This window comes from Artemia franciscana, chromosome 7, assembly GCF_032884065.1.
Source record: "Artemia franciscana chromosome 7, ASM3288406v1, whole genome shotgun sequence".
NCBI lineage: Eukaryota > Metazoa > Arthropoda > Branchiopoda > Anostraca > Artemiidae > Artemia > Artemia franciscana.
Genome location: NC_088869.1, coordinates 43,655,181 through 43,670,044, shown reverse-complemented (window position 1 = coordinate 43,670,044; position 14,864 = coordinate 43,655,181). Strand labels below are relative to the sequence as shown.

The 14,864-nt window shown below is 34.2% G+C and overlaps 1 protein-coding gene across 7 annotated transcripts in view; it reads left to right on the top strand.

Annotated features, from left to right (window-relative positions):
* The window catches only part of LOC136029343 (MAP/microtubule affinity-regulating kinase 3-like), a 166,942-nt gene that overhangs the window by 125,899 nt on the left and 26,179 nt on the right, over window positions 1-14,864 (top strand). For 4 of the 7 annotated variants that reach the window (XM_065707636.1, XM_065707638.1, XM_065707635.1 and 1 more), the window contains 2 exons: window positions 11,845-12,108; window positions 14,373-14,478. In XM_065707636.1, coding sequence (XP_065563708.1) covers window positions 11,845-12,108; window positions 14,373-14,478 — 370 coding nt within the window. Of the gene's footprint in view, window positions 1-3,295; window positions 3,968-11,844; window positions 14,349-14,372; window positions 14,479-14,864 lie in introns of those variants that run through there. The other 3 variants (XM_065707639.1, XM_065707642.1, XM_065707641.1) reach the window with 3 other exon arrangements.

Genomic DNA, 14,864 nt, shown 5'->3' with positions numbered 1-14,864 from the left:
TTTCGTTTTAGTTAGAATGCAAATTGTATCACATATTACTTTAAAATTATATTCAAGAGCTGTATTATTCTTAACAATCCAGAAAAGTTTGATTAAATTCCTCTTGGATAAATTATTTAGACACTTTATTACAGAAATCATACCCCTAGATTCAAGTAGCTGGCATAGATCTATAGAAAGCATATGTACATCTAATTCATTTTTTCTATTATTTTTCCTATGTCCTCTCGATCGTTTTTTACGTTTAGTAGGACAAGTAAAAGAAGGATGGTCCATAAAACCATCAATACATTTAACAACAACATGAGACATGTCACCATATTTTGCTACACGATCATTTAGCCCAAAAGGATAAGCTGTACCAAGAGTATGGATCCAGAAATCCTCCTGTTTACGTAGTCTATTATTCTTCTCTTCTTTATTTAAATTTTCTAATTCTAAATTTTCTAAAATTGTGACAGTTATATCTGATATGGAACATTTACCACTACTACAATGTTGAACTAGATAGTTATTAGTTTTTTCATTATTAACTGTTGTCTTGTGTCCAGAAAATCTTTTATATATATTATTAGTTGTTTCCCCCACATATTGTAGGCAGCATTTATTACATTCTAATAGGTAAATTACATTGGTTGTTCTACAATTAACATTACCACGTAACTTGCATGCAAAATTTTTATTATACAATGTACTTTTAACAGAAGTTCGTGGGACAAAATGATCTTGGCAAAGAAAACAACGACTTTTACACTTACTAACTTTCAAAAAATCGTTCCGAGTTCCGAGGCTAATATTTGTGTTTTGTTGCATAAAAAGTTATTGAAAATAAATCCAAAACAAACCAACATCCAAATCAAAATCCAACAATCAAAGTCCAAAAAACATGCCAAGGTCAATAGGTCAATAGGTCAATAAATACATAAACAAAAAGATGAAAGAACATGAAATTTGCATAAGTGCCATCTCACCAATAATTAACAATATCAGGTTAAACACCTGGACCAGGGTAAAGGTCTGTCGGGGAGAAAACTAAAAAAATTTTCTCCACCAGCACTGGATCCAACCTGGAATAATATCATGAAAAGAGAAATCACCAATGCTACAGCACAAACACACACAAAAAAAAAAAAAAAAAAAAAAAAAAAAAAAAAAAAAAAAAAAAAAAAAAAAAAAAAAAAAAAAAAAAAAAAAAAAAAATAAAGAGACAGAAGGAGAAAAGGAAGACTGTTTTCCTAAATTAGTGATTAATATAGACCAGCACTTGAATGAGGCCTCAACCCTACTCATCCATACAATCACATAGGTCAAACAGCATAGTCACACACAATCAACCATAAGGAATAATCCATGGACAGGCAGTCATGTCGTCAATAAGTATAAGTCGTCATTTACCGAACAATAGAAAAAATAATATAGACAAATAATTCAGAGGCAACACCCAACATAAGGGCTCATCAGGAGAATACACTGGCCTATATTGGGTTTCGCCACTCTAAATTCTCTACCCAGCACAGTGTTGTGGCTACCACAGAATATCCATGGCATCCCCGCGTCAGGTATCACCCCCAAATTACATGCCTATGAAAAAAAAAACAGCAAATGTAAAACAACCAAGTAAAACCAAAACCAAAACAAGCTTATCCTGTTAATATATCCCTCCCTTTAGCAACAATAGGTAAACTAAATATTATAAATTTTACCAAATCACAAATATTAACACATTGCAAAAAACCTGAATGAACTAAACAATTATAGAATTCATCTTTACCATGTGGCTAATTTTTCAAAAAATTACGCTCAATTAGAAACGCAATTCAAAATAAATGGCGCTGTGACAACATTTCTCGAACCTCCCAAATTAGTTAAAAATTTCTTTAAGTATTTCTAGATAATTCTTTTGATATTTATTTAAAAGTTCGTTATAATGAAAACTAAATTTTTTAAATTGCCAAGTTAATTTATTTGCAGAAAAACCTCTTGATATCAATTTTTGGCTTAAGATTTTACATCTATTTTTAAAATCAATATAATTACTACAAATCCTTGCATAACGAAGTAACTGTGAGAAAAACGCTGAATATGTGATATTTGAGTGTATATTACTTTCAGGGAATGGGAAACTAATCACTTCAAAATCAAAATCATCCGTTTTATTATACATTTTAAAACTTAATTTATTATTATCACAAATATTAATATTTAAATCTAAGTAATGATCTTCATGACCAGCGCTATGACTAGGCTCAAGAATAAGCTCTGATGGATATATATTTTTAGAAATATCAATGAAATCCTTACAATTTAAGACCAAAATATCATCTAAATATCTTTTATTATTTGACAAAGCATGTTTTAAATTAATTGGATTATTCTTATCCATCATATATTTATATTCTAGTTGACTTAAAAACAAGTCAGCTATAAATGGGCTGGCATTCCCCCCCATGGGAATTCCCATAATTTGCTTGTACAAATCACCCCCAAATCTTATATAAGTATTGTATAAAACAAATTCCAATAACTCAAAAATCATATCCAAGCTGTAACATCTCAAGTTAACTGTAGTATTAAAGCAGTTTGTCCATATGGCTTTTTTATTATAACTGTCTATTTTTAAGAACCTTTTACTAGATAAGAGGAAAGATTTCTTTATAACAGTTTTTAAATTATCAAACACTAAATTAAGTGATAAATTAGTATACATTGTCGCAAAATCGAAAGACTCAATTCTTTTAGCTGAAACCATTGTTAAAGAATCTATCACCTGCAGTGAATTATTAACACTCCAATATGGATTAAAATTCGAAAATTTTTTAATACCAGAACAATAGGTTTTAAGTTTATTTACAATTTCCTTTAAAATTAAAGAGAGGTCAGTAGCAGCAATGCGGGTTGGACATTTAGCTGCTCCTGCAATAAACCGTATATATATACATACATATATACATACATATATACATACATATATACATATATATATATATATATATATATATATATATATATATATTTGATAGTTCTTGTCCTTTCAGTTGTGGCTAGTAAAATAGAATAGAAAGTTACTTACGGATGCCCCCCCCCTGGATTTTTAACAGTTGCAAGTTTCAAAATCATCCCACGCTAACCCTGTTGGCAGCATCTTAGTCAAACCTGTTTTTCTTTAAGCTGGATATAAGCCATATCAATTTGTAGTTCACTGTTCACATATTCTCTAGTTTCCAATATTTTTGGAATAAGCAAAGACTAACCCGCATTTTTCTCTTCCTTTTCTATTGCTTTCCACTACTAATAGTGATACAAGTGGAACAGCCTCTCATCTCGCTCCTCGCTCAACGAAAGGTCACGTCAAGTCAGCTAGTATCTCTGCATCCCGGGGGGTTGGTGAACCTCTTTCACTTGACTCCTCTGTCACTGATAATCATCGATCAAGGTTAGCTTTTGTCTGTTGTCTGGTGAAATTTATATCGTCAATGCACTGTGCACTTGGACAATATCGCTTGGATCTTTATTTCCCGTTTAGCCGAGCTTCTTTCATATGTGTTTTTTTCTCTAAATTGCTTGATCTGTCGTAGTTTTTTTTCGGTAAGTATTTTAGTTTGTTTGTATTTATGCTTAAATAATCTTCCTTTGAACCTCCCCAAGTTTTCTTTAGTTGCACTCAAAGATATTTTAATACAAAATACACTAAAGCACGCTGTTTTAAGCAATATCCATGCGTAATTTCTTGCAATATCGACTAAAGGACATTGTTATGAGTTTTGTTGCTGTTCTCTTCATAATTGTATTTGATTCGTTGTCGCTTATGGTTGAAACGTTTAAATCCAACAATACCATGGGACTTTGAATCCCCTGTGCAAAAACAGTCTCCGTACCACTGCCTATGAGAAATTGAAACTATCTGGGAATTGTCAATGTAATTTTACTGGTGTTTTAAGTCTAGTAATACAAGACCTTTGATTATACGTTAATAATGTCCGCAAAAACAAGAAACGCTTGCTTTAAATAAAATAAGTTTTTTATGACCTATCTCTGTCCTTTGTGGTCCTCTTTTTCGTATTTACTGTCAATGAGTGGGTTTCTGTAATAACAATGAGAGCCCTTTGTACAGCAATTCACATCGCTTAGTAGCACTTGCTAGCAGAATCGTGTTTTGGGAAATTGTACTCGTATTTAAAATTTTATTATATGTCAAGAAGCAGTTGACTGGAATACACCGATATATTGACAAAGTTCATAACTCGATTGAAAAAACTGGTCTAATAATTTGTGAATGATATCACGTGACCTGAGATGGAAATTATATTCTGTAAGGAACTTAAATTTTTGAAATTTTCTGTGAATTTTTTTCCGCTCTTTTGAATGGTATATGTGGGGACTCGGTACCACCTCTATTGATTAGCAACAGAAAATTCAGTTTTATCCAAATAGACATGTCAGCTTTTTTCCTGAGAGTGAAATTACTGTAATAGTGGAATTATCTTAACTAGGCTATTTGTTTTCACTTTCATTAGCGACCGAAGGGAAAAATCAAGCTGATACAATCGTGTTAAAGGGACTGTATTGCTCTAGAAGGAGCGTTCAAAATCTTTATTTGCGTTTTTATCAGAAAGAAATGTTGAGTAGTTGGACCATTTTGCACTCGGGTCACCAATTGTTGGTTATATTAGTACAACTAACTTAAGGGACTGCTTCTGTATTTCTTTAGTAATAAATAAGACTTAAAAGCCAAATATTTTTAGTGACTGTAGCGTAATCCAGTTAAACCTGCTTATCTTTATTAAGTAATTCGTAATTTTGTAATTTGATATTTGTGGATTTAGGATCAAGGCTCAGGCCACTGACCTCTCACCCCAAGCCAGGACTTGGGTGTTGGCAACATCAGAACTTGGACGAATATCCCCAATGACACAGGATTGCTAGTCTAGTGTGCCATTCACATGGCAAGGGTACCTCATCTTTACTATACAACACATTCTAAGTGAAGATCTCCATAAACTGTACTAATATTTAATTTCGATCTCCAGCTTTTATGACGTTGCAGGCTTCATCTACTATTTCCGTCTTGTTTGGGTTTGAGCTATGGTAACAATAGAATTCTAGTTGCATCTTAATGACTGAGAAGTGCATTGTATCAGTTGTAGTGGTATGTGTTCCTCTAAAACAAGTAAAAGAGATAGTGCTAACTCAAATAACTTTTCACAGCTACAGGAACAAATAGAAAGGATCCCATGTAAGATAAAAAAATTTTATTGAAAAGTTTTAATGCGTAGACCGATGCAAATGGGGATGAATGGTATAATAGTTTAGGTCGATTTAAGAAAGAAAAAAAATACAGAATATTAGGGAGAATCAAAGACTTTGCGTTAACAAACTGCAAGTAAGGAGCAATCCCTGTTAATAGTAACTGAAACTGTAAAAAGTGAGTTTTTATAACAATATATGCATACATAGGATCGGCTTTTTTACTTTGATTCTGAATATGTACTTTTGTTTTGCGAGTTGTATCGAATCAATGGTACTAAAATTTTGGGCGAATCATTTTGGTTCACTTGATAGGAAATCGAAAGTTCTATTGTCCTTTTAAATAGCAAAAAATACTAAAATATCGGGTGAAGGATCGTTCTAACAGATATCACAAGTCTTGTGCCCTTTTTAAGCAACAAAAAGATTGTACCACAACATTTTCTGTCATTTTGTTCCACGAACCAACCGTTTTATCCCAATGAGGAAGAAAAAAAAAACTTTGGAGTGAAAATTCTGAAATAGCCAATCGATTCGAGGTTATCGTATCGATAAATTATATGTTGAGCTTTCCAGTTTCCGAGACAGAAATGCAGAATGGTGGTGCATTCACGCCTAAAGATGCGTGTAGTGCATTCAAAATACAGTTGATAACCTTTATTTATTTTTACTATTTATTAATTCCAAAATGCGGTAAGCTTTACCTAGCTTGTCGCACTAAACATTATAACAATTTATGACAGAATGAAAAACACATGCTATGACAACATATACAAACATACAACTCTATGAACATAAAACACTATGAAAACATACAGGTCACAAAAACAACTAATGCAAAAAAAAATCTAAAAAAGGATCAAGATAAAACCTAGTGTGGAAATCCTTAGAGGCTAAACTACTTTTGAAAGACGAGCCATGAGAGTTTCCGTTTCCGATGAAAGTGCGTTCCAAGTCTTCTACTCTCGGCTAGATAAAGAGTTTTTTAATAAAGAGATTCTCTAGTGATATGGTAGGTGTTTCAGATAAGGTATGATTCTAGTGGCCTTACGTTGCACTTTCTCAACTCTCTCTATCTCTCTTATTAATGGGATACCATACTGATGAGCAATACTCAAGTACTGGACGTACAGTGGATACATAAATGGAAATCAATGAACGAAGTTAAACTTAGAAAATGTAGACTTTAGACACAAATTTGGTAATTTGCTCTATGGGTGATATCCGATTCATGTTTATCAAATTTCATACTCGAATCAAAGCCAACCCCAAGTTCTCGAATATACTCCACACTTGAAATTGATTTACCATCAATAAAGTAATGGTAATGTTGAGGGAGTCTAGGCAAATAGTACACAACATTGCGCTTGATTCCGTTAATGAACTTAGAGTTCGCTGCAGACCACCGGTGGAGAGCATCCAAATCCTCTTGAAGTAAAGAAATCTCAAGTTCATTCATGAGTGACCCGTAAACTTTTACTTCATCCGCGAACATTTTTAGAACACGTGGCAAATCATTGATAAAAAGGCAGAAGAGTTTTGACCCAAGACAACTGCCTTGCAGAACTCCACTTATGACAGAGTGATGACAAAGCTTCACCAACTGCAATATCTTGGGTTCTATTTGTAAGATGATCTGTTATCCGTGCTTCGGTTCGTGGTCCAATACCGTATCGTGGACATTTGTTAATCAGAAGTGGAATGGAAAATTTGTCAAACACTTTGGAAAAGTCAATATGAATATAGTCAAACAGAATACCATTATCCGCCATCAATTTAAAATCATTTATCACCTCCAGAATGCCGTGTTACAAGAACACTGTTTACGGAACCCTTGCTGAGCTGAATGTCATAATCTATTTTCCTCAAAATGTGCTTAGATTCTGCTTACCAGAACTTTCTCCATTGTACGTGAAAAGATAGATGAATTTGAAGTTGGTCTGTAATTTTTTAGATATGGCTTCGAATCATTCTTGTGCAACGGCCTAATGATTGTTTTTTTCCGAGCTGAAATGATGTATTTTTCCGAGCTGAAGGACATTCACCAGACAAGACGCAAAGATTAAACAGATATTTGTGTGGTTCAGCAAGCATTGATGAGAGTTCACGTGACGTCGTATTTAAAAATCTTGATCCTTTCCAGGATCAAGATTTCGAAGTGTTTGATAAACCTGCTTGACTGTAAAATTTAAATCACAAAATTCTTTAGTTAAATCTGGAGGAGTAAATCGAGCACGGGTTTCTGTGTGTGTGTTTTGTAAAAATTGAACGAAATACCTTATTGAAAAGTTGTTATTTTTCATGATTGTCATCTATATGTGAAAGAGTTTTAGGATCTATAAAGGAAGCGGATGATAGGGATTGTGAAACTTTGTTCCTTCTTACATACTTTCCCAAAATCTTTTTGGACAACTCTGGACTGATGCAATAACATTCGACTCAACCTCTTGACGATTTAGACGAAGGAACTTGGTTGCTCCATTTCTAGCTCTTTTAACTTTTGACCATGAATCAGATGTTTTAATTTTTACGTGCTCATGTCACCTATTACCTTTTTCTCTTAGGATTTGTACAATATACCGAGGAAGGATCTGTCTATTTTTGTAATAACTGCTTGCTGGGAAATGCTGGTACATATCGATCTTTACCCTCTTTAAAGGCGTGCTTAATAAATTTGAAGGGCACATCAGCGGTAGCATTACATTGTTGTAAGTCCTCTCGGATAGAAAAAGATAGAATATAATCAGAAAATGCAACGTAATTCGCTCTACCATAACCATATTTAGGAGAGGTATTTGGAGCATTGGCAAAACCCGAAAAATAATTTGGTGATATCGCCAATACCGAATGATCGCTTTTTCTTTGTAGTGGTAAAAACTCAGCATTAATAATATCATCAGGTAATTTCGTAATTATATAGTCCAAGACTGAAGAGGTCGAATTAGCCTGCAAGTGAGTAGGGTTCTGAATACGCTGATCCAGATCCAATCAATGCTCTTGTATAGTTGGTAGGAATTTATTTTCAAACGATCCATCAGAAAGTTCCGTTGTAGTTGAGGTCCAATTAATAGAGGGTAGGTTGAAGTCACCAACTACTAGAAACTTAGAACTAAGTAAAGAAACAGAGGAGAAATACTTGAATATTTTTTGATTATTAAATGTACAATTCACTAACACTAGGACAGCAATAAAGTGCTACGACTCAAAAAGCACTTGTGAACCCAGGTAACTCCGCACCAACAACTAAACATTCACTTTTACTTCATGACATTGGATAATTAACTTCCATATACTTCAACGTAATATTTACACAAATGAAAATTCCTCGCTTATTCAAACTGTTAACAATGAGATTATAATCACGCACTTACTGGAAATACACATCTGGTTGTTAACAGTTCTTGGGAAGTGATTCCGTAATAACGATGACGTGGGGTTTGGGGGCTGATATTAAGCATCGGCACTGTTTCTGTTTTTGAGAAAAACAGTTAGAAAAAAAAAGCCCTAATATCAGCCTGATATTAGGGCTTGAAATTCATCAGTTTTCGAAGATAAACAGTCGTTTATCTGCGTTTCAATGCGTTTGTATAGAGAACAGACAAAATCACTCTATCGTTCTCCCACGAAACGAATTCACTTTCACGAGTTTTCTAATCTTCCAACCTGATTCGCCTTCTGCTTCCTTATCTTGAAGTTTTTGCTTCGAAACAATGTACTTTTTCTTATGTGAAAGTTCGGCGTTAGTGTGATCATGAGAAAATCCGAAGCCTTAAATGTATCCTTTATGTGGGACAGATTATTTGACAGGAAGAAAAAAGACAGCGGCTCGGAGTACAATTTTTTAGAGATGATCATTATTCCCAAAACACTGTTATACGGGTATTAAACTTGAATGGAAAAACAGGGATCAAACTCGGAAAGACTGAGTTTTAATTAAAATGTATGCAACAACAAGATTTATTATTTATGCTCAAAATAAATGTATAAAATGTACTAATTTTAAAGTTGCTCATCATAGGTTATTAGCAAATGAAAATATTCACAATTTTATATACAAGGATATGCTTTCCCCCCCCCCCCCAGAAGGGGAGAATGGTTTTGTTGGAAACTGTTCAAATCAATTTCAAAATTATGAGAATCCCAAGGTTATTATCAGCAGGCTATGACAAATCTCGTACTTTTCCAGAAAAGGATGATCACGCATGCGGCCCTGCATAGTTCGTAATCCTCGATTATTGAAAACAGGTTCTTTCAAATGAGTAATTAAAGATCTAGTTTCCTTTTTTAAGAAACAAAAGAAATCACGCCAAAGAAGATTGCCACATTCCAATGTTTTGACCTATTGACCTGAGCAGTGCAATGTTATCCAGTGAAAATTCTAAGAACTTTCGAAAGAAGTTCCAGTCCCAGATATTCAGTGTACCCGTACAGTACATAATTTAACCCTGAAGATAAATGCAGAATATAAAAATGAACCATTATTATAGGGGGTCTTTACAACTAAACTAACGCCTAGAAAGTACTGCATAGTTGTAGATTATCTATTAGGGGGGCTTCCAATGAATTCTCTTCTGAAAAGGGGTTACCTAAGCACCAAATAAGGGTCTTAGTACCGTATTAAAAAAAAAAGAGTGGTGATTCAGATGAATAGAACGAATATTCGGATGATTTTTTAATTTGCCCTCTGAGCTCCCTTTATAAGAAATGAAATTAAAGCGTTCTATATGATTGCTATGGACACAAAAGCTGATTGCTGAGACGAGAGTTCGTTTGTACAATTATACTCCATTTCGAAAAGCATATACACAAAATTAGTTCTTTTTTTTTCAAATCATTATTATGTAAAAATATAATCATGTATTTTAAAGAGTCGCGTTTGATTTGGTGGTAGCTCTCGTCACAAATGGGGTAAACGTTGGTCATGGAATTAGAAACGAACAGAATTAAATATAGAAACAAGTTTCTTTTCAGACGAAATTTAAAGTTTGGCATCAAAAATTAAAACGAACAGGAATCATTGTGCAATAGAGGGGGTGTTTCTCCCCTTAACCCTTCACTCCTTATGGTGAAGCTTGACTTTTTGCATCCAATGCTTTTAAGAATGACTACTCCAGAACAAGAATGATTGGAATAGATTAGAAAATCTCTCAAACAACATCTCAAGAGCGGTAGAGCCTATTAGTGTGCATTTGCTTAAATAATGCAATTTTCAGTTTTTAAAGATTTGAAAAGGAAATTGGTTGCACCTTATAAATGCTTTCTATATAGCAATATGAAAACTAGTGTAAGAGGATAGGACCCATCTTAAGTATCCATAATTTGTAAATATCCCGATTGTGAACAAGTATTTTATGCGGCAAATGAAAAAAGTTTTGTGAAGGTCCTATCCTTATATGATATACCAGATAAGTTTGTTACAGAGATTAATTCTATGTGAACCAGCAATATTACCGAATTATGGGTACGAAAGTAAGTTGGTAAGTGGGTTATGTTTGATCGCAATTTGTATGGGTTGTTTTGATTTATTTTGTTCTAAGGCGCACAACAGATGCTATTGGGAGATGCTATGTGTAATATTTCGTGCATCTTAAGTAAATTTTTAATTTTTAACAAAATGAAATATTTCTTTGCGGTGTTAAGTTCAGGGTGTGCGAATAGGTTTAAAGACTAATTTCAAAGAAGTCATGTTAAAACGAGCATAAAGAGGTAATATTAGATAACGTGAAATATTGGAGCTCCACTAGCATTGGCAGTATAATTAGCTAGGAAGCTATGGCTGTAAAAGACAGGCATCTCGAAAGCAAAGGAAGATCTGTTAAATGTTTTAAAAAGGAATTGTTTAAGGGTAATTTTAGGTACTCATTTAAGGATAATTTTGAGTATATACAAAAAAATGTACCATACGCTTAATTTGTTTTGATTTCTTAGTCTAGGAGTATGACAAAAGTAAATGAATATTGTTTGGTTATGTTTTATAGAGGAAGAGTGATGGATTGCCCAAAATCGTGCTTTTGGTAACCCTAGTATTGGGGGTCACATTAAAAGCGGGGAATCCTCGGATGGGCGAGACTAAGTCACAAGAAAAGATTGAAAGAAAATAAAAACTTCAGGTGACAGAGAAAATTGTTCTAGACATTGTGGGGTGGAAAAGGAGGACGTGCAAAAGTTTTGAACATTAGCAATATGATGCTACGGTATTAATTTCAAAACCTCGCCTTGTCTGATTCTCACCTGGAAATGTAAAACTACGCAGAATGAAAGCTGAGTCTAGTATTTGAAAATTCCATTCAGGGTTGATGATAATAACGTCTGTGTAATTGTATATCGGCATTGCCATGTCTGATACTGACAATCTTCCCCTTTCTCCATGTGTATATCAGACCTTCCTTTGAAGTAATAATGAACGGAGTATTGAATTGCTTAAAAAAGCTGTATATGCACAGTATTTTCGTCCCTTTTTTACATCTTCGATTTGTTCAGGCTCAAATCCCACCAAGTTTCCGTTTTCCTCCTCTATTTTGTATTTACCTGTCCTACAGTTCCTCCTGTGTTTACTGTCCTATGTTGAGATTATTTCTATATTTATTTTTCTCTTTTTAGAACCTCGATTGCTGTTCCTGCGTCTGCAACACAGACTGGAACCACTGTTGGTGGAGCACTGGGAGCACGGAGTCCGGCTACTTCCGGCCCACTGTCACGGAATACACCTATTAGATCAACCTACCACAGCGGTCAAACTCGTCCAAGGCCCCTTGCATCTGCTTTTGGTCCAGGAGGTGTTGGGATGGCGGCTGATACTTCTGCAATTGGGGTTGGATCCAGAACAAGTTTCTTTTCCAAGCTTTCATCTAGATTTTCAAAGCGGTGAGTCCTACTTAAATGGGACCAGGAATCTTAACTTGTTTGAAGTATATTGTGTTGACTTACTCCTAGGTTGAGTTAAAACTTTTATTCTGACTTTTTGATAATTCAAAGTGTAGAAATGACAATTTAAAGATAAAGGAAAAAAAGAAATGTGAATGATGTGACTAAACAGCTAATGATGTTTCCTAATGAGTAAATAGACTGATTTATTAATGACATCCTTAGCTTTTGGAATAAACAAGGATATTAAATTGGTGCCTAACACAACCCAAACTAATGCCACAATAATTTCTGCTTGATTAATTTGCGTATTCTCCGCCAAAAAAAGAAATAGTGAATTCAGTGCTACAGACGAGTTTTTTTTTTTTGTTAAATAGGGCAAGGTGTCAATAGTCAAAGACATTTTGTTAGAAAAAGTTTGTCCAAAAGTGAGTTATGTCTTTCTTTCTCCCTCTTCTATGCCCTTCTCTAGTATTTCCTCTCTCCATATCTTCCTTCATCCCTCTCCCTTTTTCTTTCTCTCGATCTTAATTCTGTTAATGTTCTTTTTACTTAAATTTTTTGCTCTTTTTTCATCTTGCTCACTCTTTAAGAGCTGTCTTTCTTCTCTCTTTTACTCCTCCCATATTATGTCTTTGTCCCTCTCTCAGTCTCCATTCTACTAAGTGCTCTCTTTACATCCTCTGTATCTCTTCACCTTGCTCATTCTTTCAAATAAAACAATAATAAAGTGTTAAGACTATAAATATGGTGAAGTAAGAGCAAACAATTTTTATTTTTTAGGAGAATGAATTTTTAGAGTGAATTTATTGCATTATAGTATAATTATCTTTAGCATTTGTTATTATTGCATTTCTTTTTAATTACTATTGATGTTGTTTTGTTCAAGGCTCAAGTTCTTTCTACGAGGATCACAACTCGTGGGATACATAATACTGAGTATAAAAGCGTATAAACGGCGCTTACTTCACGGAATATTATCCTAAGAAACAAAAATCAGCATGAAAGTAATGATAAATCAACTAATCTCGTCTCTGCATGCTTTCATCGTGTAAAGTGAGAAACGTCATATGTTTTGTCAGTGTAATGCTTTACCTATAAAAGAAAGTGGTTTATGTTTTTTGTTTGCCTATTCTTGGGAATGCAGTTGCTAATCCTTGCATGGATTTCCACTGTAAATACTGGCGTCGGCTTTGTGGAAATCTTTCAAAAACAAAAGGTAGAGGATTCCTATTTAGGGAACATGAAAGAAGGTAGCTCTACCGACTGCATAATGGACTATAATAAAGCATTAGAATATATGTCTATGAAATGACAGCTTTTATAGAATATGCCTTGTATATATAATAGCAAATCGTGACTTTATTCGTAAGTTGTAAGATACTTTCCTTTACCAATGAAAATTAAATAGTTGGAACAAAACTTGTTGTAATATCCAAATAATATGAGGATTCCAAAGTACTGATCAGTAGGAAAAAAAAGGGGTATACAAAGAAACTGTCTTTTGGGAGGGCGTCAAGTTCCTTATTTTTCGGAAGATGTATTTTATGTTATCGACAGTCGGTAGATTACGATAGAAATTTATTGCTACTCCCGAGACCCTCTTTCAAAAGGAACTGTCCCTAAAAAGGCTCAATAACGTAACCAGCTCTGTTGAAGACAGTTCCACATGCAGCTAAATAGTCGTGTTTGGTTTCATGTGTCCATGAACCTTTGGCATTGAGTCTGAAATTTCAAAGAACATTGTAATTTCCAAATTGTGATTTTGCAAATTGTAATTTCCGGCCAAAAATATCGTATACTAAACTCCTAGAATTTTTTTTTTCAGGGAGTTTTCACTCTATCCTTGTTGTGTAAAGGTGGGACTGGGATAGGTGTCATTAGAAATATGAGGTATGTAATGTAGTGTTGCCATTAGAGTGATTGCTGCTACGTGCCTTAGGTTATTGAGCTACTTTTGTCGAAGCATTTGAAGCTAATGCTAGGAAGTGTATCACAATTAGATAATCTATGCCTTTAATTACATAACGTTGTCTGGAATTGTCGGAATTATAGTTTCTTTTAACTTTGTCACTTTACAGGCGAACTTGAGAGTAACTTGATACAAAAAAAAGCGCTGGAAAAAAGAGTGTCTGAATTTGAGAAATTTGAACAAAAGATTGTTTTTACCTTCGCTTCGCTTGTAGTTAAGGATGTTATTCAATTTCACTTAATATAGGGCTAACAAGATAATACATTCAAGTTTACTTTTTTCGTGTTTTTAGAAATGTGAATGACGAACAGGTGAAGCCGAGGTCTCTCCGCTTCACATGGAGCATGAAGACAACCTCATCACGTGACCCAAACGAAATAATGATGGAAATCAAGAAGGTATTCTAGTTCGAATGAGAACCTGGCAACCTCCCTCATTTTGAACCCTTGTCACTTGTCTCCCTCCTTTTTACTCTGCACCGCCTCTCTTAGATTCTCATCGTCTATTTCTTTTCAAGATCTTACTTATAGCATGCTTGGCTTTGCATCTCTCCCTTTTGTATGCTTGTAATGAACTTGTTTGACTCTTCACTATATATATATTTGTTTCTTCTACTCTATTCACTTGAAAAAGCTCGACATTGTTATTGTAATGCTTATATTAATCCTTAACTGGTTTATGGGGTCGAAAGAGCCCATATGGTTTTATTATCACATAAGCGACTTGCTGGGCAAGATACAACTATGAAATTCTTGGACTCTTTGTTCTATCAGTGGGATTGAAA